The sequence below is a fragment of the Moschus berezovskii genome, chromosome 20 (assembly GCF_049115385.1).
Source record: "Moschus berezovskii isolate FMDL1 chromosome 20, NW_MosBer_1.0, whole genome shotgun sequence".
Taxonomy (NCBI): Eukaryota; Metazoa; Chordata; class Mammalia; order Artiodactyla; family Moschidae; genus Moschus; species Moschus berezovskii.
The window spans coordinates 68,116,395-68,140,898 of record NC_142479.1 but is presented as its reverse complement, the minus strand read 5'-3'; the positions used below and the strand labels follow the sequence as shown (position 1 = coordinate 68,140,898).

The 24,504-nt window shown below is 50.1% G+C and overlaps 1 protein-coding gene across 7 annotated transcripts in view; it reads left to right on the top strand.

Moving 5' to 3' along the window:
• The window catches only part of CD300A (CD300a molecule), a 36,313-nt gene extending 17,495 nt beyond the window's left edge, over positions 1–18,818 (top strand). For 3 of the 7 annotated variants that reach the window (XM_088829373.1, XM_088829372.1, XM_055408674.2), the window contains 6 exons: positions 4,033–4,362; positions 5,054–5,219; positions 9,036–9,130; positions 13,387–13,424; positions 13,846–13,953; positions 16,704–18,818. In XM_088829373.1, the coding sequence (XP_088685499.1) occupies positions 4,033–4,362; positions 5,054–5,219; positions 9,036–9,130; positions 13,387–13,424; positions 13,846–13,953; positions 16,704–16,823 (857 nt within the window). In that variant the 3' untranslated portion in view covers positions 16,824–18,818. Of the gene's footprint in view, positions 1–4,032; positions 4,363–5,053; positions 5,220–9,035; positions 9,131–10,321; positions 11,280–11,303; positions 11,513–13,386; positions 13,425–13,845; positions 13,954–16,703 lie in introns of those variants that run through there. The other 4 variants (XM_088829374.1, XR_016035589.1, XR_016035588.1 and 1 more) reach the window with 4 other exon arrangements.
• Positions 18,819–24,504: the final 5,686 nt, after the last annotated feature.

Genomic DNA, 24,504 nt, shown 5'->3' with positions numbered 1-24,504 from the left:
GTCTATTGGCTCCATTTTTCCAACAGCATTTCCTCCCCTCGTGTCTCTGTCACATTTGGGTAATTCCTGCAAAATTACAAACTCTCCACCAGAAAAAGATTATGACTCGCTGAAGGCTCAGGTGATGCGTAGCATTTTTTAGCGATAGAGTATAATATTTTTAAATTAAGGTATGTAAATTCTTTGTAAGACATCATGCTATTTGTTGCACACTTCTTAGACCGGAGTATAAGGTAAGCATCGCTTTTTTCGTTTGGCTGTGCAGTATGTGGGATCTTAGTTCCCCAACCATGGATCAAACCCACACCCCACGTGTTAAAGCACGGAGTCTTCCCCATTAACCACCAGGGGAGTCCCAAGCATAGCTTTTATATGCGCTGGGGAACCAAAAACTTCTTGTGACTTTCTTTATCGCGATATTCGCTTTACTATGGTTGTCTGGATGGAGGAGGAAACAGCAACCCGCTCCAGTGTTCTTGCCTGGAGAATCCCACGGACAGAGGAACCTGGTGGGCTCCAGTCCACGGGGTCGCCAAGAGTCAGACACGACTGAAGTGACTGAGCACACACAGTTGTCTGGAATCAAATGCACAATATTGCCACAGTATGCCTATGGTTATTTTTTCCTTTGAACTATTCAAGAGGTGAATTATATGAAGATATTTGGCCGGATTTTAGTCTTTGATATACATTATACTGACTTCACGATAAGAACTGGGCTGCCCTGAAGACTCAGATGGTAAAGAATTTGTCTGCAATGCAGGAGACCTGAGTTTGATCCCTGAGAGAAGGGAATGGCTGTCCACTCCAGTATTCTTGCCTGGAAAATCCTGTTGACAGAGGAGCCTGGCAGGCTATAGTCCATAGGGTCACAAAGAGTCGGATACAGCTGAGTGACTAAGCACGTATGATAAGAATTAGGAAGTTTTTCCTGTTTCCTTATTCTCGGCAGATGTTTAAATAAAATTGGGATCGTTTGGTCTTTGAAAGCTTCGAGAGAATTAACTTGTGAATCTGAGTTTAGCGCCTCAATTTTTGAAACAGAAAGAAAAAGGAACTTCTTAGGAACTTCTTTCTTCTCTTTCCTCTCCAGATTTACTGAGGCATAATTAACAAGGAAAAATCGTGTATATATATGGTGTACAATTACAGTGATGCTTTGATCCATGCATACGCCATGAAATAATTACCAGATCACTTCACACAGTTGTCTTTGGGAAAGGACTCCTTGCTAACACTTATAGGTTCTGGTCTACATTTTAAAAACATCTATTCTGGATTAATATCAGTAATGTATACTCTCCTAGAAAATCACCAGTTTTGGGGACATCCTTGGTAGTCCGGTGGCTCAGATTCTGTGCTCCCAATGCCAGAGGCGCAGGTTCGATTCCTGGTCAGGGAACTAGATCTCACATGCCACAGCTAAAGATCCCAAGTGTGGCAACTAAGAGCCAGCTCAACTAAACAAATAAATAAATGTTTTTTAAAAAACGAAGAGAAAATCACCAGTTTTGTCCAAGTGTATAGACATTTTTGTAAAGGCTTGCAGTTCACCCTATTTTTCAACTGTTTATGTGTGTCTTTTAATGTTTTCTTGATCTGGTTACACAAGAATGTCTATTTTGTTGTTTGTTTCTCCCAATTGAAAAATCAGCTTTTCAGTGTACACACTAGTTGCAGTGTTTTTTGTTTCCTGATTCGCTAACTTCTGCTCTGGCTCTGCTCTCTCTCCTGGGTGGGGTGTGGACGCGCCGGCTCCTCTCCGCTTCTTGTGCTGGACGGTTCACTCGTTTATCTGGGGTTTAGTGGGACGAGATTTTGTGATTCTGCAGTAAAACATTAGGAAAACAGAGGAACATCCTGTTAGAAGCGACAGAGACAGATAAAGAGGCAGACAGACAGAGATAGGCACGTAGAGAGACGGACAGACAGAGACGATGAGACACAGAGAGACAGACGGACAGAAAGTGAGAGGAACAGACGGACAGATGGACACACACAGACAGACAGGCAGAGACAGATGGACAGGACAGACTGACACAGACAGATAGGCAGGACAGATGGACAGACGGACACACACAGACAGACAGGCAGAGACAGACAAGGACTCAGAGGCAGGGACACGGAGAGACAGACACGGGGACGGAGGGAGGCGGAGGGAGGCGGAGGGAGGCGGAGGGCCGGCGCAGGGGGAGGCAGACCCCGGACACAGAGGGCTGGGTCCCGGGGGCGGAGGTGAACGGGGGACCCAGAGCAGGCAGGGGAGCCGAGAGCCAGGCTGGAAGGATGACAGTTCACAGTCGAGGGGACACGGGGCGTGGAGTCTGGATTGGGCAGCAGAAGCAACGTCTTAAACGAAGGAAGGGCTGGGACATTTATCTGCTGAGCACTCGGTATGTGTCGATTTTACTGAATTTTTATTTTCTAGAAAATCACACATTCATCTAGATTTACACATTTATCTGTAGAGAATGTCTTTTTTTCTTTTTTTGGCTACAATGCATGGCTTGTGGGATCTTAGTTCTCTGACCAAGGATTGAACCTGGACCCGCAACAGTGAAAAAGCAGAGTCCTTACTACTGGACCTCCAGGGAATTCTCTGTACAGAATTTCTGCAAAGGGCCATTTTTTATTCTTTTCATTTTCTCTGTCTCTGTGATTATTTTATTTTCATGTCAGTTCAGGTGGACAGAGGGTTATCTATTTTCATCAGACTGAATTTTCTGAAATGTCGGTTTTCTTGGTCAGAAACAGAGGAATACTGGCAACTTCATGTGGTTCAACCTGATATTATTCTCCAGGCATGTGGTGACCATTATCTGATTCATACTCCCAAATGTCCTGTGAGGCTCACCAATCATCACCACGTTTCCAGTGAGGCCTCTGAAGCCCAGAGAGGTTAAGTAACTTGTCTCAGAACACACCACAGACTTGTCATAGAACTGAGACTAAAACTCAAATTCTTGTGATGGCCTTTCCACATCACCCTGGCACGGGCTATGGAGCATCTCAGGAAATATCACACCCGCAGTGGGGCTGGAGAAGGCAGGGCGTCTGCCACCCAGGCCAGAATGGGATCCCCTGACAGGCTCCCAGGAGCGGGAGGATGGGTCAGCTTGTGGCCAGCTTTGGGCAGCTGCGGACGGAGAGCTGTGTGGGGTGGGGGAGGTGCTCACACTCAAGTGTTTGCTGAGGGCCTACTATGTGCCAGGCACGTGTAGACCTTTAAGACACAAGAAAAAGGCCCCGGGGCTTACATTCAAGTGTCTTCAAGTGATTTAAGAGCCTGAAAAGCCAAGTCAAGTTAAAGACGTCTAACTCTAGCCAAAGACAGCAAGCCACACCTCCCACCACTGTGGGGGCCCCGTCACAGAATTACAGGGCTGGTGGGGAGCAGTATCCATAGGGGCCAGGGTGGGGGGGCATGCCCTCAGCTTGGTGGCCAGCTTTAATGTCACACACCTCACCTTAGTCCCCCAGCTCCGTAGCGGAGGACTGTCTGGGACGATGGCAGACCCCAATCTCAGAAATAAAACATGAGCTTCCTTGAAATTAAGTCAACAGGAACTGGGCAAACTAAAATAAGACCCAGAGTAAGATGAAGGCTGTCAGTAAACTGTGTGTACAAATGACTTTTCACGCACAAAATTTGCCAAGAATGTCCGGTGCGTTTGTGAGCCTCTGGCGGCCCTCTCTCTGCCTCAGTGCTCAGCCCCTTGGTGGGAACATGTCTGCGTGCGAGCGGTTCTTCAGGTGACTGAGCTGCTCCGGGCTGGGGGCCTCCTGACAAGCTGGGTAGCGGGAGGTCCTTGGTGGGTGAGTGGTGGGAAGGGCAGAGGAAAGGAAGTTGGGGTCTGGAGGAAAGGGCAGCTGTGGTCTGAGGGGTGACAGAGTGGAAGGGGCAGACTCTCAAGGTGTATTCTGGCTGATGCAGGGCAGCTAGCATGAGGTGGGGGAACTTTTGGGGGTGACTCCCAGGGTGTCCCTGACCCAGGCCCACCTGATGGAGTTGGATTCGGTTGTGTTTTCCAGGCTGTTTGTCCCTGAGCGGCCCCAGCAGAGTGACGGGCATCGTGGGGGGATCCCTGAGCGTGAAGTGTCAGTACCGGGAGGAATTCATAAACAATTACAAATACTGGTGCAAACCCCCATGTATGTTATTGTGGAAGATGATGCAGACCACAGAGTCAGCAAGAGAAGTGAGGAGGGACCGCATGTCCATCAGAGACTATCCTGCAAACCTCACCTTCACAGTGACCTTGGAGAGCCTCAGAGAGGAGGATGCAGGAACGTACTGGTGTGGGATCAACGTGCCGCTTTCAATTGACCCCACCTTCGAGGTGGAGGTGTCTGTGATACCAGGTGAGCCATGCACACCCCTACCTCCCCCTGTACCAGCAACAAGGTCACCTGAACAGTCTCAAGTTGGAATAGCCAAGGCAGAAATCACATCAGAGAGCAAACTGTGTGTGTGTGTGTGTGTGTGTGTACATTGGGGGGTGTGTGTGTGTGAGACAGAGAGAGGGTCAGGGCGCTGGCACATCTCCTCGGTCCTGAGCGATGAGAAGGTGCTTGTCAGGGAAGGGGCGGCAGGGAGGCGGGGTGTGCAGCTGAGAGAGGAGGGCACTGTGGGCCTCCCCGCAGAAACCCCGGAAGCTGTGCGGGGGATGGTGGGGAGCTGAGTGGAGAGGCGGCAGGCCGGGCAAAGGTGCTGAACACGGTGGGAGCACTAACAAGATCTGCCGTCCAGGGGGCCGTCTCTGGTAGGCTCATGTGGCTGTGACTTGGTTGGGGGGAGGACAAGACTGGGGGTGGGGATGAGTCTGGGGCCTCCGGAGAACCCTGACCTCATCATGTGGATGGGATCAGGGCTGTTGGGGGCGGTACCCGTGTCCCATTTGGAAACGCTCACCTGGCCCCGGGAGGGTTCTGGCCGTGGGATCCTCCATCCTGCCCCCTTCCTGAGTGATCATTTTGTGCGAAATCAACCGGAAAGGTATCAGGGGGTGGTGGGAGAGTCAGAGGGGCTCCCTGAGTCTGATTTGTATTTCAGCACCATCGGCATCCCCAACACCAAGGGCAACCCGACCTACCGTCACAGCCAAGACCTCGACAATCACAGCCAAAGTTTCAACTGTGTCGTTCACCACCCTGGCCACAGAGGGTACCACCCACAGCACCAGCAGCCAGGAGGAATACGAGCCCACGCAGAACTGGGGGTAAGGTGCCCGAGGCCCATGTCCTGGAAGTGGGCCTCCTCTGCCTTGGGATCTATTTGGTCAGGAGCCCTGTCCCTGTTGACTGGGGCCTCTGGCTCCCTTTGCACCCAGGCTGGAAGCTGGTCTGCATCTTCCAGCTCGGGTTGTAGGGGCCACACTGGACCTGCCCCCGGCTCTGAGAGAGGGCTCAGGCCGGGCAGAAGCTGGGGGTGGATGGAAGGAAAGCGACATTTAATGAGAGCTGGTGAGATGATATCCTACCAGGCACATGCTCAGTATCTCATCTGCTCCTTACAATCCTTTACCACTATTTACCATCCTCAGTTTATGGATGAGTAAACAGAGGCTCCGGGAGGTTAAGTGACTGACTGGGTAATATAGTCACAGAGGCAGACTGCCTCTCAGGCCAAGTTTATATGATTCTGAAGTTTTGGGTTCTTTCTTCCAAATTTGTGATTCTCGACCTTTTGTTGTCAGGGGAAGGTAAAAAAACCCAGGAGAATCTGACGACATTTATGGTTTCTCTCCCTGGAAATATGCATATTGTCTGAAATCATTTCTGGGATTCACAGACTCCCTTTTCTGTTTTAAAAAGTAATCAATTAGTTTTTATTTTCGGCTGTGCGGGGTCTTCATGGCTGCACTGGCTTTCTCTAGTTGCAGTAAATGGAGGCTACTCTCTAGTTCCGGCACGAGGGCTTCTCGTTGTGGAGGCTTCTCTTCTTGCAGAGCATGGCTCTAGAGCGTGAGCTCAGAAGTTGCGGTGTGTGTTAGTTGCTCAGTCGTGTCCAACTCTTTTCGATCTCATGGACTCTGGCCCGCCAGGCTCCTCTGTCCATGGGATTCTCCAGGCAAGAACACTGGAGGGGGTTGCCAAGCCCTCCTCCAGGGAATTTTCCCAACCCAGGGATTGAACCCGCGTCTCTTGTGTGCTCTGCGTTGGCAGGCGGGTTCTTTACCACTAGCGCCACCTGAGTTGTGGTGCACGGGCTTAGTTGCCCCATGGCATGCGGGATCTTCCTGGACCAGGGATTGAAACTGTGCCCCCTGCATGTCAGGCAGATTCTTAACCAGTGGACCACCAGGGAAGCCCAAGACTCCCGCTTCTGACCCCACCTGACGCCCTCCAAGTCGATTCCAGAACTAACCACCTGGGAGTCAGCACAGACTCCAGCACCTTATGAGACTCATGAGGCTCAGTCTTGTAAGACGGCCTGACTTCAGATGCCAGAGCTCTTTGGGGATGCTCAGATCATCACATTTCTGATCAGTTGGATACACGACCCCCTTGGGTTTGATAATTGCCTAGGTAATTCACAGAATGCAGAGAAGTGCTATACATATAGTTTTATCAAAAGTACAAAGGCCAGGGCTTCCCAGGAGGCGCTAGTGGTAAAGAAACCGCCTGCCAACGCAGAGCACACTAGAGACCTGGGTTTGTTCCCTGGTTGGGAAGATCCCCTGGAGGAGAGCACGGCAACCCACTCCAGTATTCTTGCCTGGAGAACTCCATGGGCAGATGAGCCTAACCATGAAGGTCCATGGGGTCCAGCCTATGGCTGCAGCTACAGTCCGTGGGGTTGCAAAGAGTCAGACACGACTGAAATGACTCAGCACACACACATAAAGGTCAGGACCAGTCAATGAAGAGACTGGAGACTGCAGGGCAAGGTCTGGGAGGGTCCTGACTGCAAAATTTCCGTGCCCTTTCCCAGTGGAGTCGGGGGCATCGCCCTCCAGGGACTTCGATGCCTTTACCAACCAGGAAGTTCCTTCAAGTCTTGGTGCCTATGGTTTTTACTTGGATTCCATTGCACAGACATGACTAATTGAATCATTGCCCACACGACTGACCTCAACCCCCAACACCCCTTTCCATTTCCCTGAAGGTCAGGCTGGCTCAGAGCCCCAAATCTCTCATCACATGGCTGGCCCTTCAGGCAGCTCCCAGCCTGAGTCAGGCAAAATCTCAGGCAGATCCAAGGGGCTCATGAATCACAAAGGTGCTCTTATTACTAGGAAAACCTCAAGGATTTAGAGCCTCCCTTCCAGGAGCCAGAGGCAAAGGTCAGTCGGATTCTTTATTATACGACACCCCAAGACACCTGCACTGGCTTCCTGACAATCCAGGTGATTATATTTATATCAAGCAAGGTGAGATTCAGGCCCCAAACATGCCACCTTCAGAAACGATCTGCAGATGCACACCTGGGGAATGGAGCTGTTTTTTGTTTTTTTTTTTAACAATTTTATTTATTTATTTTTTCCTGTGCTGGGTTTTTGTTGCTGCGCAGGCTTTTCTCTAGCTGCAGAGAGTGGCGCTTTCTCTCTAGTTTCTGTGCTCAGGCTTCTCACCGCAGAGGCTTCTCTAGTCACGGAGCACAGGCTCTAGAGCAGGGGCTCAGTAGTTGTGGAGCCTGGGCTTACTCCCTCCTCAGCGTGTGGGATCTTCGTGGACCAGGGACCAAACCTGTTTGTGTCCCCTGCATTTTCAGGTGGATTCTTCACCACCGAGCTGCTACGGAAGCCCCAGAATTGGGTTTTGTATAGCTGGAGCTTGTACCGTTCTCGGGGGAGGGGGATGCGTCTTTAAGAAAAAAAGCCTAGAACCTTATGGATGCAAGTTAGGCATAAAAGAAGGGGCCCAAGCAAGGAAGGGACAGAAGCCCGAGTTGTGTCAGTTTCCCAGGAAAGCAGCTGCTGCTGTCCAAGTGTGAAGTGGTAGAGTTTCAAGGTGATGTTTTTGCAGCCAGGTTTGCAATTGCAAAAGACTGGGCAAAAGAAAAGCCCATGGAGAGGGAAGAGTTAAATAATTTATGGTCTGTCCATGCAATGGAATACTGCTGCTGCTAAGTCACTTTAGTCGTGTCTGACTCTGTGCGAGCCCACAGACGGAAGCCCACCAGGCTCCACCATCCCTGGGATTCTCCAGGCAAGAACACCGGAGTGGGTTGCCATTTCCTTCTCCAATGCATGAAAGGGAAAAGCGAAAGTGAAGTCGCTCAGTCATGTCCGACTCTATGCAACCCCATAGACTACAGCCTTCCAAGCTCCTCCATCCATGGGACTTTCCAGGCAAGAGTACTGAAGTGGGGTGCCGTTGCCTTCTCCGCAATGGAATATTATGCAACTCTAAAAAGAAAAACCCACAGGGAACTTCTGTATGTAGTGACATGGAAAGATTTTCAAGATGCATTGTTAAGTAAAAAACTAGTGTTTATCACCGACTCAATGAACATGAGTTTGAGCAAGCTCCAGGAGATGGTGAAGGACAGGGAGGCCTGGCTGTTGCAGCCCATGGGGTCACAGAGTCGGACACGGCTGAGCATCTGAACAACAGTGTTTGTACTAGTGGCCCCAACCTTTTTGGCCCCAGGGACCAGTCTGTGGAAGACAGCTTTTCCACAGACGGGGGTAGGGGTGGATGGTTCAGGCAGTAATAAGAGAGCTTTGAGGGGTGGGGGTGAATGGGGAGATGAGCACCTCCTGCTGTGTGGCCAGGTTCCTAACAGTCCTCTGGTGGGTGCTGGTCCATGGCCCGGGGGTTGGAGACCCATGGTTTATACTATGCCTCTCTTATGTGAGTAAAGGGCGTATACAGAAATAACGTATGTTTGTATTTTCTTATATTGAATAAAGAGGCTCTGGAAGGTTCTTAGGTGTGCCGTGTGTGTCTGTGGTGGGGGGTGTTAGGCAGACGGGATTGAAAAGGAGGCTTTATGCTGTCTGCCTTTTTTTTAGTGGGAGCTTATCTACTGGACAAGAAGGGGCAGGCAGGACCCCCAGCCCCACCCATCCCACCCTGTCTCCCCTCAGGATCCACGCGCTGCTGATCTCATTGGTGCTTCTGCTGCTCCTGTTGGGGGGCATCTCGCTGCTTGCCTGGAGGATGGTTCAGACACGGGTCAAAGGTGAGTGAGCCCCCCACACCCGCCTGCACCCCACCCTGAGGGCAGCCGGCCCCACCCACACCCTCCGGTCCTAGAGGAAACGCGTCCTGGTTTCCAGAAGGGTCATCAGCTGTATCTCCCCTGGAACCACATGGCCCGGGTGACCCTAGAGGGCGCGCCCGGGAGGGGGAGTCGCTGGTGTGGCTGTGAGGAGGTGACTTTAAGGCAAGAGGCCTTTCTCATGGCAGGGCCGGGGTAGCTGCTCGTGAAGCAACGTCCCTCTTCCGCCTAAACCCTTCCGTGACCTCCTACAGCCTCCAAAGTCCAGGCCTGCCCAGAACAGTCAAGGCCCTTGGCAATCCGCCCATCCTCACACTCTGGAAGGCAGCGATTTCTCAACTTCCTCTGCGTTTGCTCTGGGCACCTGGGGGGCCTGCCTGCCCTCCACTGCTCACTCCTGCTGCCCTGCGTGCTCTCAGCTTTCTTTCCTCTAGGACCTCTTCCTGGCCCCCAGAGGGCAGGTCAGGGGCCCCTTCTGGGTGAACCTCTGTTCTTCCACCATCAAAGCCCTTGTCCCACCAACTTGTCACATCTGCTTCCTAGCCTGCCTGCCTACCAGCCCATGTAGCTCGTTAAGATCAGAGACCCTTACCCAAGAAGGCACAGGAGCAGTATATGTTGAGTGAATGTATTATTTAATATTATTTAGTATCGTCACAGTGGCACCCAGGGAGCTCTAGGCAGCCTGTGGTCCAGCTGCTCTCCTCTGAGCTCAGATTAAAAGAGAGAAAATAAGACGTGCTAGCATCCTGTCTGGCGCTCAGTAAGTAGAGGCTCAATAAACACTTGAGCAAATTAAATACATAGAAGAACAGAGGAACCAGTGATGCTGTGACCTTCTTGCTGGTGGGTGGCCCAACTGTTACCTGTGTCAGCTTAAAAAAAAATGCACAGCGTGAGAGTTGCGAGCTAGGTTTTATCTGGGGCAAAATGAGGACTGCAGCCTGGGAGACAGCACCTTAGATAGCTCTGAGAAACTGCTCCAAAGATTCAGGGGGCGGGGAAAGGTCAGGGTATCTGTGATTTTGGTGAAGGGGTAGGAACACATGCAATCAAGCACACATTTTTCCAGGAGGCTTCTATTAGTCTCGAGAATCTTCTGCTAGTCACAGGGAACAGTCGTCACCATGAAGGATGTTCGTGCTTTTCTGGATATGGGGAGATGCAAGGATTGGGCTCATAAAAATCAGCTCCTGAGAACATCTGACTATCTGAAGACCTGTCCTGCCCGTTGACCTAGCGCTCAGATGCTTCATTCCTGCTCTCCACCCTGAACTGCTTTCAGCGGGTGTTGAAGGTCAGCAGCTGCATCAGCATCTTATTTGATCCTTGCAGAGGCAGATGGCAGGCGCCCACGGCAAGTGAGCCTTAAGGTTCCTTCCTGGACTAAGAGTTCTTAATTCCACGCGCACAGAGTCCCTGGGCAGAGGGGATGTTTGTTCGGAATTACCGATGGCTGAGCCTTTCAGGGCTGCAGTGAAACTCTGCTGGCTCTGCACCACACCTGCAGTGCTAAACTGGGAGTTGGTTCTTACTGTGAGCAAAAGGGGGGACTCTGCCTTACTCTCTCACCTCCAGCATCCCCGTGGGGTCCAGTCCCTCCCTCCAGCACATCTCAGGCCTTTAGCAGCGAAATCAGCCTCAACATACGTCTGCTTGATGGAAGGAAAGAAAACCACTTCCTCTTCCCCATCTGCTCTTCCCATATCGCTTCTGGGAACCACCTCCTGAAACTTTAGCCCATACCGCTTTACCACATGGGGGTTTTCTCAGCCTGGGTTGCCTCAGATCTGTGGGTCCCAGCAATCTCCAGGGTGCCCTTCCACCTAAAAAGCTTCCCTCCCCTTTAAAAACGGGGTGTGTGATTGCTGTAGAAAATTGGAAAAAGCAGTAAACACAGAGAAGGAAATAAATTCACCCTAATAAATAAAAAAGAAGAACTTGCACCGCCCAGAGAAAACCAACCACAGACAGTTGAGTCACATCCTTATGGTCTCTTGCAAATCTGACTTCTTAAAATGTTTGCTCCATATGTAATTCCACTTTCATTTTTTTAATTAAAAAAATTTTTTTTTGTTGACTTGTTTTTGGCCATGCTGGGTCTTCGTTGCTGTGTGCGGGCTTTCTCGAGCAGCGGTGCGTGGGCTTCTCGCTGAGGTGGCTTCTCTTGTTGGAGACCGTGGGCTCAGTAAGCTGTGGCACATCAGCGCAGTCGCCCAGAAACGTGGGCTCTTCCAGGACCAGGGATCGAACCCGTCTGTGTCCCCTGCATTAGCAGGTGGATTCCTAACCACTGGACCACCAGGGAAGTCCTGTCATTCCACTTTTCAACGTTAACATACTGTATGATTTTCCCTGCTAATAATCTTCTCCAAACCCCTGAGTGCAGAGTTGAGCTGTGTGGGTGGGTTACACCTCATCAAGGGATCTTTGTTTAACCGGAGAAAGACTTGGTGTTCATGGAGCCTCTGTCTCTCCCCTGTTTGGCATCTCAGCGGCTGCCTCTGGGGTCAAGGTTAGGGTTGGTGACCCCTGCTGGCCCTGCTGGCCGCAGCCTGACGCCTGCCCTGTGCTCACTCGTAGTTCCTCCCCTGAGCCACTCTTGTGGCCACTTATCCGTTCCCTCGATCACACAGCAAAGCTGTCCTGAGCACCCGCCGTGCACCAGGCCCTGTGCTGGGCTCTTGAGGACCCTGTCGTGACCAAGGCAGACTGGGTCTGGCTTCAGCGTGCTCCCTGTTCAGCTGTCTGCCACCCGACTCTCTCCATGCCACCTTCCTTCCCAGGTTGGACTCCCATCTCTTCCTCACCAGCCTTTTCCCTCCTTCCCATCAAATCTGTCTGAGTCAAGGAGACAGAGGGTGGTAGGCAGCCGGCCCACAGCACCTGAAACAAAATATGTTCATAACTCAAGCGGCGCTAGAGGTAAAGAACCCACCTGCCAATGCAGGAGACATAAGAGACGCGAGTTCGATGCCTGGGTCTGGAAGAGCCCCTGGAGGAGGGCAGGGCAACCCATTCCAGTATTCTTGCCTGGAAAATTCCATGGACAGAGGAGCTTGGCGGGGTACAGTCTACAGGGTCACACGGAGTCAGACATGACTGACGTGACTTAGTACACACAGCACGTGTTCATACTTTAGAGCCCCTGGTTGCACGCCCTGTCGAGCCAACCGGTGAGGTTCAGCAGACACCTCTGTCGTCCATGACCTCGTGTCTCCTGACTCTGGGAATCTCACCGCTGACTTTGGGACTCCCTCCCTGAGGCTGGACAGCGTCTCTCCCCGCAGCATCCAGCAGGCTCTAGAGCTGCCTGGCAGAGATCCTAGGTCAAGGACACTGTGCTGCGTGGGCATCACCTCCCCCCACCCCTCAGCTCCCGGGGCTCCAGGTTGAAAGCACCAGGGAAGCGCAGAGCCTCACTCAGAGGCAGGATCCCGGACACCGCATTGCAGGCGCCAGAAACAAGAGGCTGTGGGACCTGAGCTGGGATCCCTCAGAGCAGACAGGGCTTCCTGTCTGTGAGGGGCTGACCCCCAGGCCAGGGGGTCACAGCAGATAAACCTGGTGACTTTGTATGGTTTGATGCTCTAGGTCTCTGCAAGGTCACTTCCTTTTTATTATTTTATTTAAAAATTTTTAGGGTTTGTTAAAACACAGCTGGACTTTATCCCCAATGTTGATAATTCAGTATGGCTGCAGTGGGGCCTGAAAAACTGCATTTTTTCAATTGGTAAAAAAAAAATACTTCTCAAGTTTGTCATCTTAACCATTTCTAAGTTTACAGTTGGGTAGCATCAAGTGTGTTTATATTGTTGCAAAAGAGATCTCCAGATCTTGTTCATCATGCGGACATTTCTTGTTAAATGAGTGTCCTTCCTTTCTCGTCTCTGTCACCTGGAAGCATGGCGTCTTAACCCCTGGATCACCAGGGAAGTCCCTGAGGAGCATCTGTACGAGGGCTGCTTTGGGAACCGCCTTTGTTTGATCCCCTCTCCCCCAGCTGGAGCCTTCCTGCTTCTTCATTCACTCATTCCCCCATTCACTAATTCACCCACTCAACAAACCCTCGCGTTCCCACCAAGCTGCTGGCCTGAAGCGATAGGTCCCCCGGGCTGGAGTCTCTAGGGAAAGGCTTTCCTCCAGGTGGACCACAGGGATCCGCATCCTGCCGTGTTCTAGGGTTCAGTCTCCTTCCTCTTCTCTCATCTCTTTAGCTGGAGAGAAACCACAGCCGCCCCAGAGCCGCAGTCAGGTAAGGAGGGTTCCCGCAGGAGGTGCATCCGGGTGGCCGGGAGGCACACAGGGGATGCTGGGGACCCGATCTGTCCCATTAGCTGGTGGAGGTCTGCGTGGATCCCATACGGATAGAGCGAGGTGCTCACCTAGAGCCGGAAGAACAACGCCTGGGAGGTCTGGTCGCTGGGTCACCATGAGCTCTGGCCAGTCTGTTCCCTCCCAGGGGAGGAGGAGGGGCGGAGGGTCCTCCCAGTCCAGCTGTTGACCTGACCATTCAAACGCTCCCCAGAGAGGATCTGGGTGGGGGAGGGAGAAGGCTGGAACACCCAGAGCATAGAGGGAAGGGGAGATGCTTGCAGGGACACGGGCCTCTCGAGGCTGGACTGCAGAGGGGCCTGTGGACACCCATCCAAACCCTGCACTCCTGTCCACCCCAGGCTGCTGAGCAGACTGAGCCCTGCTATGCGAATCTGGAGCTGCAGACGAGGCCCCTTTCGGGAAAGCCTGTTCATCCCACGCAGGTGGAGGTGGAATACAGCACAGTGGTGAGTGCAAGGGCCCAGCTCCCGTCCTGGGGACCCAGGTCATGGCAGAGGCACCGCCACGTGGGGTCCGGCAGGCAGAGAAGGGAGAGAGGCTCAATTGGTCACCTTGTGCTTCTATCGGACGAGGATACACAGAAAACCAGTCAAGTGTTGGGGACGTCTCTGGCGGTCCAGTGGTTAACTCTTGGCCTTCCAATGCAGGGGGTGCAGGTTTGATCCCTGGTTGGGGAGCTAAGACCCCACATGCCTCTTGGCCAGAAAACCAAAACATGAAACAGGAGCAATATTGTAATAAATTCAATAAGGACTGTAAAAAAGGTACACGTCAAAAAAATCTTAGAAAAGAAAATGAAGAAAGTGTAGATTTCACCAGATCTTGGTGTCCTTCTGGCTGAGGGGTTGGGTGGGGGATAAAGGGGCTTCTGGAATGGCCAGTGGATAATCAGTAGTCAATAAGGTATAGCATTTATTAAGCACCTACTTTGGCCACCTCATGCGACGAGTTGACTCACTGGAAAAGACTCTGATGCTGGGAAGCATTGGGGGCGGGAGGAGAAGGGGACGACAGAGAATGAGATGGCTAGATGGCATCACCGACTCGATGGACATGAGTCTGAGTGAACTCCGGGAGTTGGTGATGGACAGGGAGGCCTGGTGTGCTGTGATTCATGGGGTCGCAAAGAGTCAGACACGACTGAGCGACTGAACTGAACTGAACTGAAAGTGAAAGAGGAGAGTGAAAAAGTTGGCTTAAAGCTCAACATTCAGAAAACTAAGATCATGGCATCTGGTCCCATCACTTCATGGCAAATAGATGGGGAAACAGTGGAAACAGTGTCAGAATTTATTTTGGGGGGCTCCAAAATCACTGCAGATGTTGCAGCCATGAAATTAAAAGATGCTTATCTTTGGAAGGAAATTTATGACCAACCTAGATAGCATATTAAAAAGCAGAGATATTACTTTGACAACAAAGGTCCGTCTAGTCAAGGCTATGGTTTTTCCAGTGGTCATTTATGGATATTAGAGTTGGACTGTGAAGAAAGCTGATCACCAAAGAATTGATGCTTTTGAACTGTGGTTTTGGAGAAGACTCTTGAGAGTCCCTTGGACTGCAAGGAGATCCAACCAGTCCATCCTAAAGGAGACCAGTCCTGGGTGTTCATTGGAAGGACTGATGTTGAGGCTGAAACTCCAATACTTTGGCCACCTCATGCGAAGAGTTGACTCACTGGAAAAGACTCTGATGCTGGGATTGGGGGCGGGAGGAGACGGGGATGACAGAGGATGAGTTAGCTGGATGGCATCACCGACTCGATGGACATGAGTTTGAGTGAACTCCGGGAGTTGGTGATGGACAGGGAGGCCTGGCGTGCTGTGATTCATGGGGTCGCAGAGAGTCGGACACAACTAAGCGACTGAACTGAACTGAACTGAACTGATGTACCATATGCGCTTCCCAGGTGGCGCTAGTGGTAAAGAACCTGCCCGCCAATGCTGTAGACATAAGAGAAATGGGTTCCATCCCTGAGTTGGGAAGATCCCTTGAGGAGGGCATGGCAGCCCACTCCAATATTCTTGCCTGGAGAGTCCCATGGACAGAGGAGCCTGGCGGGCTACAGTCCATGGGGTCGCAAAGAGTCAGTCACGACTGAAGCGACTCAGCAGGCACGCACACTCACGTACCACACACTCGTGTTAAAGCCGATGGTTTTTCACCGGTTCAGTCCCATCATCTCTCCGGTATGAACTCTGCTTTTTAGATTTTTACCAGTGAGCCCCTGTGGGTCAAGCCATAGGCACAGCATTGAAAAGTAGAATAATAGAAGAGGTTGCCTCCCATCCCCACCCCTTGCAGGGTCATAACTCACCCTTGAGTGGAAAGAGTTTAGGCAGAGGTTGAGGGATTGGTTGTTAGAGAAGATGAGATGGGGGTTTAAGCATCAGACACATGTCCCTGGGACTAGCAACATCCTAGCTTTTCTAACTTGGTGACTAATGACCTCAAAGCAGATCCCAGGCACTCCCCCAGCTCTGATGCTTGGACTTTGTGCTGTGTCTTTGATAGTGATCAGGGCTCCTGGCCTTCCCCAATCAATAGAAATTGATCAGGAGCCAGTCAAGAAATTCAGGCAAGGCTCTGTTGGGGCCGCTGCTGCAGCAGGAGGGAGCAAGAGCAAGCAACAGTTTTCCTTGCTGGCTCCCCAAGAGTTGTGGGGGCCCGGTGGTTCCTTATGTGGGGTGAGGGTAGGGCTGTGTCCAGGGATGGGGCTAGAGAGGTGGCTTAGGTGTTTTGCCCACATCTTGGGTGTTGTTCTATGCAGGGGGCATGCGCAGTACCCTGCTTTTGCTCCAGGCTCCTCACAAGTGGCAGCTGGTTCTTTGGTCTGTTTGTATCTCTAGTCCAGAATTTGCCCCAACTGTGCATGCATGCAGTTATGTTTAGTCCCTTAGAGTTTCTTGGATTTTGTTGCTCGAGGAGATGTTTGTCCAGGTTCAAGCTCTGCAGCAAATGGTCCCGGGTCTGGAATGTCTCATCTCGATCAGGCGGGGGCATAGCAGGTGGGTGGATGGGAGTTTGGAGCCCCGCCTTTGCAAGAGAAAGTGGCCAGGACTGTGAGGACCAGTGGAGCCTCCACCATCCTCCCCCAGCGGAAGCTCCCTCAGGTCGCCCCTCTGATGTCTCCTCCCTAATCTGGGATTCCCACTTCCCTGGCCTCTCCCTGAGCCTCTGGTCTGTGTCTCTGCAGGGTCCGCCCAGAGACGATCTTCACTACACCTCGGTAATATTTGACTCCCGGAGCCAGGATTCCAAGGCCAACAGGATTCCCTCCGAGACGCCAGTGTACAGTGTGGTTAAGCAGACATAAGCCTGTGTCACCAGTCTTGCAGCTGGAGGACTCTGCGGGTCACAGGAGGCCCAAGGCTTGGCCTTCACCCATGAACCCCCCTCCACCTGTTCCCCATGATGATGACTGGCAAGTCAGCTGGGCTCCCCAAGGCTGCCCGTCTTGCGCCATCAGCCAGGCTGGCTTCACTGAGGACGTCCGGGAATGCAGTTCTGGACGGTCCGATAGGAAACCTTCCATCCTACTGGCTATCCACGTCTCTTTCCTCTCTTCTCTGCTTCATCCCAGCTCCAGGAGGCACCAGGCAAAGGTGTGACTCCTGTAGCATGGTACCTAGGAATAGCTTTGTAAACGAAAGCCCCATGGAACTGTCTGGGGTTGCCAGGAAGTGGGGAGAACTGGAGAAGGGCCAGGAGAATGCAAAGGCATTGAAGACTGACTCCCTCTCCTCTTACAGACAAGGAGAGCAAGACCAGAGAGGGAGAGGCTTGCCCACAGCTCCAGAACGAGCGGCACGCTTCTCTGGACTCTTGAGATTATTGTTAATCCAAGAGATATTAATAACATTGAAAGTATCTTAAAAGAGAAGAAAAAAATTATTTAAACTTTGCAGCTGTATGTCTGCAATATTGTATTAAAAGTCCTTTCTTCTGAAGCCGAATAATATTTCATTGATGTATATATCGCATCATGCTTTTCCATCCATTTGTCTGTCAGTAGAGTGTTTCTATACTTTAGCTCTTGTGAAAAATCCAGTTATGAGCTTGGTGTGCAAGTATCTCTTGGAGAATCTGCTTTCAAGTCTTTTGGGTATACACCCAGACGAGGAGTTGCTGAGTCATATGATAACCTATTTTTAATTTTTGAGGAACTGCTGAACTATTATCGGCAATAGCTGTGCCATGTTACATTCCCACCACGGGTCTGCAGTTTCTTCACATCCTTTCCAACACTCTCTCTCTGTTTTTTTTTAGTAGCAAACCTAACTCACGTGAGGTGGTGTCTTGTTGCAATCTGATTCGCACTTCCCCAGTGACTATTGATGTTGAGCACTTTTCATGTGCTTATTGGCCGTTTGTGTGTCTTCATGGAAGACATGTCCATTCAGACCTTTTGCCCACTTTGAAACTGATTTCTTCGCTGCTACTGAGTTGTCTACGTCTTCTGGATATTCAGTCTTATCAGTTCAGTTCAGTTCAGTTCAGTCCCTCAGTCGTGTCCGACTCTCCGCGACCCCATGAATCACAGCACGCCAGGCCTCCCTGCCCATCACCAGCTCCCGGAGTTCACCCAACCTCATGTCCACAGAGTTGGTGATGCCATCCAGCCATCTCATTCTCTGTCGTCCCCTTCTCTTCCCGCCCCCAATCCCTCCCAGCATCAGAGTCTTTTTCAGTGAGTCAACTCGTCGCATGAGGTGGCCAAAGTACTGGAGTTTCAGCTTAGCATCAGATATATAATTTGCAAATATCGTCTCTCATTTTGTGGGTCAAATTGTTACTCTGTTGAAGGTGTCTTTTGAGGACAGAAGTTTTGACATTTCGTGAAGTCTAGTTTGTCCGTTTTGCTGCCTGTGCCGTTTAGGTCATATTCAAGAAATCATTGTCGACTCTGAGGTTCTGAAGATTTCGTCCTATGCTTTATTCTAAGAGTTTAATAGTTTTACGTCTGACTAGCTAACTTTTTAGACGAGTTTTGGGTTTATCCTTCTTTGTCCTAAAGTTGTACAGTTAGGTTTTCTTGTTTGAGATCTTCGCCCTTCTTTTTAATGTAAGCGTTTAAATTTCCCACTTGGCACTGCTTTCATTGTGTTCCGTAAGTGTTTGTAGATGGTGTTTATGCTTCCATTCATCTTGAGTGTTTTCTAATTCCCTTCATGATTTCTTCCTTGATCCATTGGTTGTGTGTGAGTGTGCTGTTTCATTTCCACACGTTTGTGAACTTTCCAGTTTTACTTTTTTCCCTTTTCGAGTATTTATTGAAAGATGAATAAACTTAAGTTGATTGGTTACATAATCAGTGTCAATTAGTTTTTTTAATTCTGTCTTATAATACCATGTAATGTCTTGTAAGAAAAAAAACTTTTTAAGCCTTGAGTAAAGTGAAAGAGGAGAGTGAAAAGGTTGGCTTAAAGCTCAACATTCAGAAAACTAAGATCATGGTCCCATCACTTCATGGGAAATAGATGGGGAAACAGTGGAAACAGTGTCAGAATTTATTTTGGGGGGCTCCAAAATCACTGCAGATGCTGATTGCAGCCATGAAATTAAGACACTTACTCCTTGGAAGGAAAGTTATGACCAACCTAGATAACATATTAAAAAGCAGAGATATTACTTTGACAACAAAGGTCCATCTAGTCAAAGATATGGTTTTTCCAGTAGTCATGTATGGATGTGAGAGTTGGACTGTGAAGAAAGCTGATCACCAAAGAATTGATGCTTTTGAACTGTGGTGTTGGAGAAGACTCTTGAGAGTCCCTTGAACTGCAAGGAGGTCCAACCAGTCCATCCTAAAGGAGATCAGTCCTGGGTGTTCATTGGAAGGACTGATGCTAAAGCTGAAACTCCAATACTTTGGCCACCTCATGCAACAAGTTGACTCACTGGAAAAGAGTCTGATGCTGTGAGGGATTGAGGGCAGGAGGAGAAGGGGACAATGAGATGGCTGGATGGCATCACCGACTTGATGGACATGAGTTTGAGTGAACTCCGGGAGTTGGTGATGGACAGGGAGGCCTGGTGTGCTGCAGTCCATGGGGTTGCAAAGGGTCGGACACGACTGAGCGACTGAACTGAACTGAACTGAATGCCTTTACAGTATGAACTGGACCAACCATCAGACGTGGCTCCTCCCCATCTCAATGTGAATAAAATGCTATTAGAAAACAATGAAGAGAATCCAGTTTAACTTTCATTATTTATTTCTAATGTCAACCTATTCTGGTCAGAGAAGAAACTTTGCATGATGTCTATCTTTTTAAATCTATTGAGACCGAGTTCATGGCCTCGTCTTTGGGCTATCCTGGAAAATGCCCCACGTGCACTTGCGAAGAATATGTGTGTTGGGTTGCAGTGTACTGTTTGTGTCTGTGAGATCTGTTAATTCATTGTGTTGTTAAGTTCGCTATTTGCTAACTTATCTTCTGTCTGGTCGTTCTGTCCATACTGCAAGTGGGGTATTGAAGGCTCCAACTATTATTGTAGAACACTATGTCTCCCTTCGATTCCATGTGTTTTTGCTTTGTGTATTTTGATGGTCTGTTGTGAGGTGCCAAATGATCCCCACGTTTATGTTGTATGAGACAGATGAATCTGAAGGTCTTTAGGTGACAGTCTGTTGGAGTTCCTGCTACTTACAGGAAGCTACACTTCAAACGGACATAGTGCTCTAGCCCACAATCTTTTCCGATTTTGCCAGGGATGTTTGCTAAAACGTCTCCATTCACCCAGATGGAGGGGATGCTGGTTTGGAAGTCCTCCAATATGTTCTAATCAAGTCCGTATACATCCACCGAGTCACTGGCTCAACAAAAGTTACCTGAACACTCATGAAAGTCAAAATGTAAGTCGCTCAGTCATGTCCAACTCTTTGCGACCCCATGGACTGTAATCCAGCAGGCTCCTCTGTCCTTGGAGTTCTCCAGGCAAGAATATTGGAGTGGGTCACCATTCCCCTCTCCAGGGAATATTCCTGACCCAGGGATTGAACCGGGGTCTCCTGCATTGCAGGCAGATTCTTAACCATCTGAGCCCCCAGGGAAGCCCTTAACTACTCATTGATACTACCAAACACAGCAGTGAAACCATAGCAGCGAACACAGGGGTGGAAAAGACGCATCCTACCTGTTCTCAGAGAGCTCGCGGTCCAGCAGGAGTGAAATTAAACTCTGAAATGATCAGAGGATATCCAGACGGCCTCATGCAGCTGTGAAACCTGGGCATGGCACACAGTAGGTGGAACCCTTCACCTACAACATGGTGTTGAGTGTGTTCCCTGAAGCTGTGTGACGTGGAGTCCTGGCAACGAGACTTGAAGGTTGGGTGTGAGGGAAGCTGTACCAGTCCTCAAGTGCTCGGCCGCTCAGTCGTGTCCGACTCTCTGCAACCCCATGGACTGTACCTGCCAGGCTCCTCTGTCCATGGGACTTCCCAGGCAAGAATACTGGAGTGGATGCCATTTCCTCCTCTAAAAGATCATCTCAACCCAAGGATGTAACCCGAGTCTCCTGCATCTCCCACATTGGTAGGCAGATTCTTTACCACTGAGGCATCTGGGAAGCCCCAAAGGGTATTGAGAGACCCCATAATGTGAACAGGGGCTCAGTCATGGACTGGGCAGAGTAAGCACTCAGAAACACTTGTTGACATGAACTGAATTCAGTCCAGTCATATTCCAAGCCTGACCTAAACTAACCATTAGAGACATTCCGTTTCTAATCACAGAGTGACCCCTGCAGGGTGGTTTAAGACACAGAAGGACATGGTAGAAGATAGAATCAAAGATGCAAGAGATTATCTGCAGGACTCTTTCTCCCCAAGTGGGCTTCCCTGGTGGCTCAGATGGTAAAGAATCTGTCTGCTATGCACGAGACCTGGGTTTGACCCCTGAGTCAGAAAGATCCCTGGGAGAAGGAAATGGCTACCCACCCCAGTATTCTTACCTGGAGAATCCCATGGACAGAGGAACCTGGCAAACTACAGTCCATAGATAACAAAAATTTGGACACGACTGAGCGACTTTCACTTCTCCTCAAGTGGAGTGAATTTAAAATATTTATTTAGTCTGAGTTTTCACCAATTAGAAATCTTTGGTAGGAGGCAAATCTCTGAGTGTCAGTCAAAAGAAGTGACGCTAGCTGCTGTAACAGCCACAAAAGTGAAATTCACTCAGTCATGTCCGACTTTTTGAGACCCCATGGACTATACAGTATCTTTATCCATCAGAGGGCAGACAGAATGGAAACTACAATCAGAGAAAACTAACCAAACTGATCACATGGATCACAGCCTGTCTAACTCAATGAAACTATGAGCCACACTGTGTAGGGCCACCCAAGACAGATGGGTCATGGTGGAGAGTTCTGACAAAACGTGGTCCACTGGAGAAGGGAACGGCAAACCACTTCAGTATTCTTGCCTTGAGAACCCCATGAACAGTATGAAAAGGCAAAAAGATAGGACACTGAAAGATGAACTCCCCAGGTGGATAGGTGCCCAATGAGGTGGTTGGATGGCATCACCAACTCGATGGACGTGAGTTTGAGCAAGCTCCAAGAGTTGGTGGTGGACAGGGAAGCCTGGCGTGCTGCAATCCATGGGGTCACAAAGAGTTGGACAAGATTGAGCTACTGAACTGAACTGGACCATACAATCCATGGAATTCTCCAGGCCAGAATACTGGAGTGGGTAGCCGTTCCCTTCTCCAGGGCGTCTTCCCAACCCAGGGATTGAACCCAGGTCTCCCACATTGCAGGAGGATTCTTTTACCAGCTGAGCCACCAGGGAAGCCCAAGAATACTGGAGTGGGTAGCCTATCCCTTTTCCAGCAGCCCTTCCTGACCCAGGAATAGAACTGGGGTCTCCTGCATTGCAGGTGGATTCTTTTCCAGCTGAACTACCAACCACAACCACAACAATAAAACCGTGTGGCGTGGCCAGGGGGGCCAGATCAAGATGGTGTCTGTTGTAGCCACATGCTGTTCCCCCTCCCTGCCCCCACCCTGTGAATCTCTAAGGGATGCTTTTCCCAGTGTAGACTGCCCATCGGGGTGGCGACGCCCTTAATATCACTTCCGGACAGTGGGTCTCAGCTGAGACCATCCAAGAAGGTCTAACAGCGTCAGGGAGGGGCTGGCTTTCCACATCTTTCCCCAGGAGTCTCGTTAGTCTACACACATTTGCCCAACTTCCTTCCAGGAAGCTCTGCATACCAAAGGACATTGGGAAAGGCAAGCTCTGCAAGACAGATACGTTTCTAATTTCTTTTATAGCTTTCCTCCAGGGACCCCGCGGGTACATTCCTCATAATTGCATCAGGAAGAATGGCAATCTGGTGACTCTTCGCTGAACAAAGATCTGCTCGAGGGCGATGTGTCCAGAAATACCTCAACCTACATTTGACTGGCCTTCATATTTTAAGTTGTATTAATCAAAAATTAGGCAATGTATTACACAATCAAAAACTCAAAATTTACAGGAGAATATACAGTGAAAATCTGGGTCCTTATTCTTCCTGTCTCTAGTCATCCAGAAGTAACATTAGTATTTCTTATATTTCTTCCCTTTTGATTATATAACACACATCCGAAATGGTAAAGAATCCGCCTGCAGTGCAGTGGCACTGGGTCAATCCCTGGGTCGGGAAGATCCCCTGGAGAAGGAAATGCAGCCCACGCCAGGATTCTTGCCTGGGAAATCCCATGCACAGAGGAGCCTGGTGGGCTGTAGTCCATGAGGTCACAAGAGTCGGATACAGCCGAGCAACTGAACAGCAACAATATGCACGTAGATGATTGAGACGATGATGTAAGACAGATACACACATATACGCATAGCCCACATGATTGTGTGTGTCTGACCTTCAGTTCAGTTTTACCTGTAAAATGGGGAAATAGCCCTAAAAATCTTTGTTTGCGGTGAAGGTAAAATGAAATAGCAGGGTACCTAAATGACATAACACAGTAACGATCAATGCGGCTGATATAAATCCCTGCCCCCGCCCACAGAGAGTTATTCCCCTGCCACCTTTTCCTCCCCAGTCCTCCAAGACAAGCTGTCATCCCCTAAACCGGCCTCTGCTCATCCTTCTTACTTTCAGGCAAGTGATGCAAAGCCTTGACCTGAAAGGAGGACTCTGTTGACCCTGCTCATCGCCTCCTGGGGGAGCTGGAGGAGTCTGGGGGGAATCCTTTATCCACAAGGGAGCCAACCGCTGCTCTTTACACAGAGAAAACAAAATTAAAGAAAAAAATACTTTGCTGTGGGAAAATAGTTTTGAAATGCTAATTGATGCAGTCCTGTCGTTCCTGGCAGTTCCTTCTAATCCATTAGATCCACTGGGTTTCCTGCCCTTAGGGAAGCCAGGGCACCGCAAAAAAGGCAGAGGGTAAGGTTGCTTGCCTTTGTGGTTCCAAAACCATCAAGGCTTTGTGCCCAGACCATAGATCTGAGGGAGAGAGAGGAGGGCGGGAAAGCTGTCCAGCCTCAGACCAGAAAAGGGGGCCTGGATGGGGGTGGGAGGAGGATTTGGCGGGGGTGAGGGCAGGACCCCAATTTGGGGTTGTCCAGAGAGCCAGCAGATGTGCTGTTCAGACTGAGACAGCCATGGGCCCACCGAGGCAGGGAGGTAGTAGCTCTTGAAACGCGCTCGTTCTCAATTGAGACGGGCTGTGAGTCTAAGAGGACTCGGGACAAATGAGAGGATGTCTTTAGAATATCTCGTTAATAGCACAATGATCACTCTTTGAAATGGCAATACTTGGGGGCGCACTGTGCTCAAACACGTTGCTAAAATCAATTTCACTGGTTTCTTCCTTCTTTGCCTTCCGTCTTTCCTTCTAGAGGAACGGGTGAGCTGAGGACTGCTCACACAGTGGAACGTTTTACAGAAGTGAAAGCAAATTGGCTTCTTTGTTTTAGAGAAGAGGAGCCACAGGCCAGAGAGGTAAACCTGACATGACAAATGCCACTCGGATAGGTAA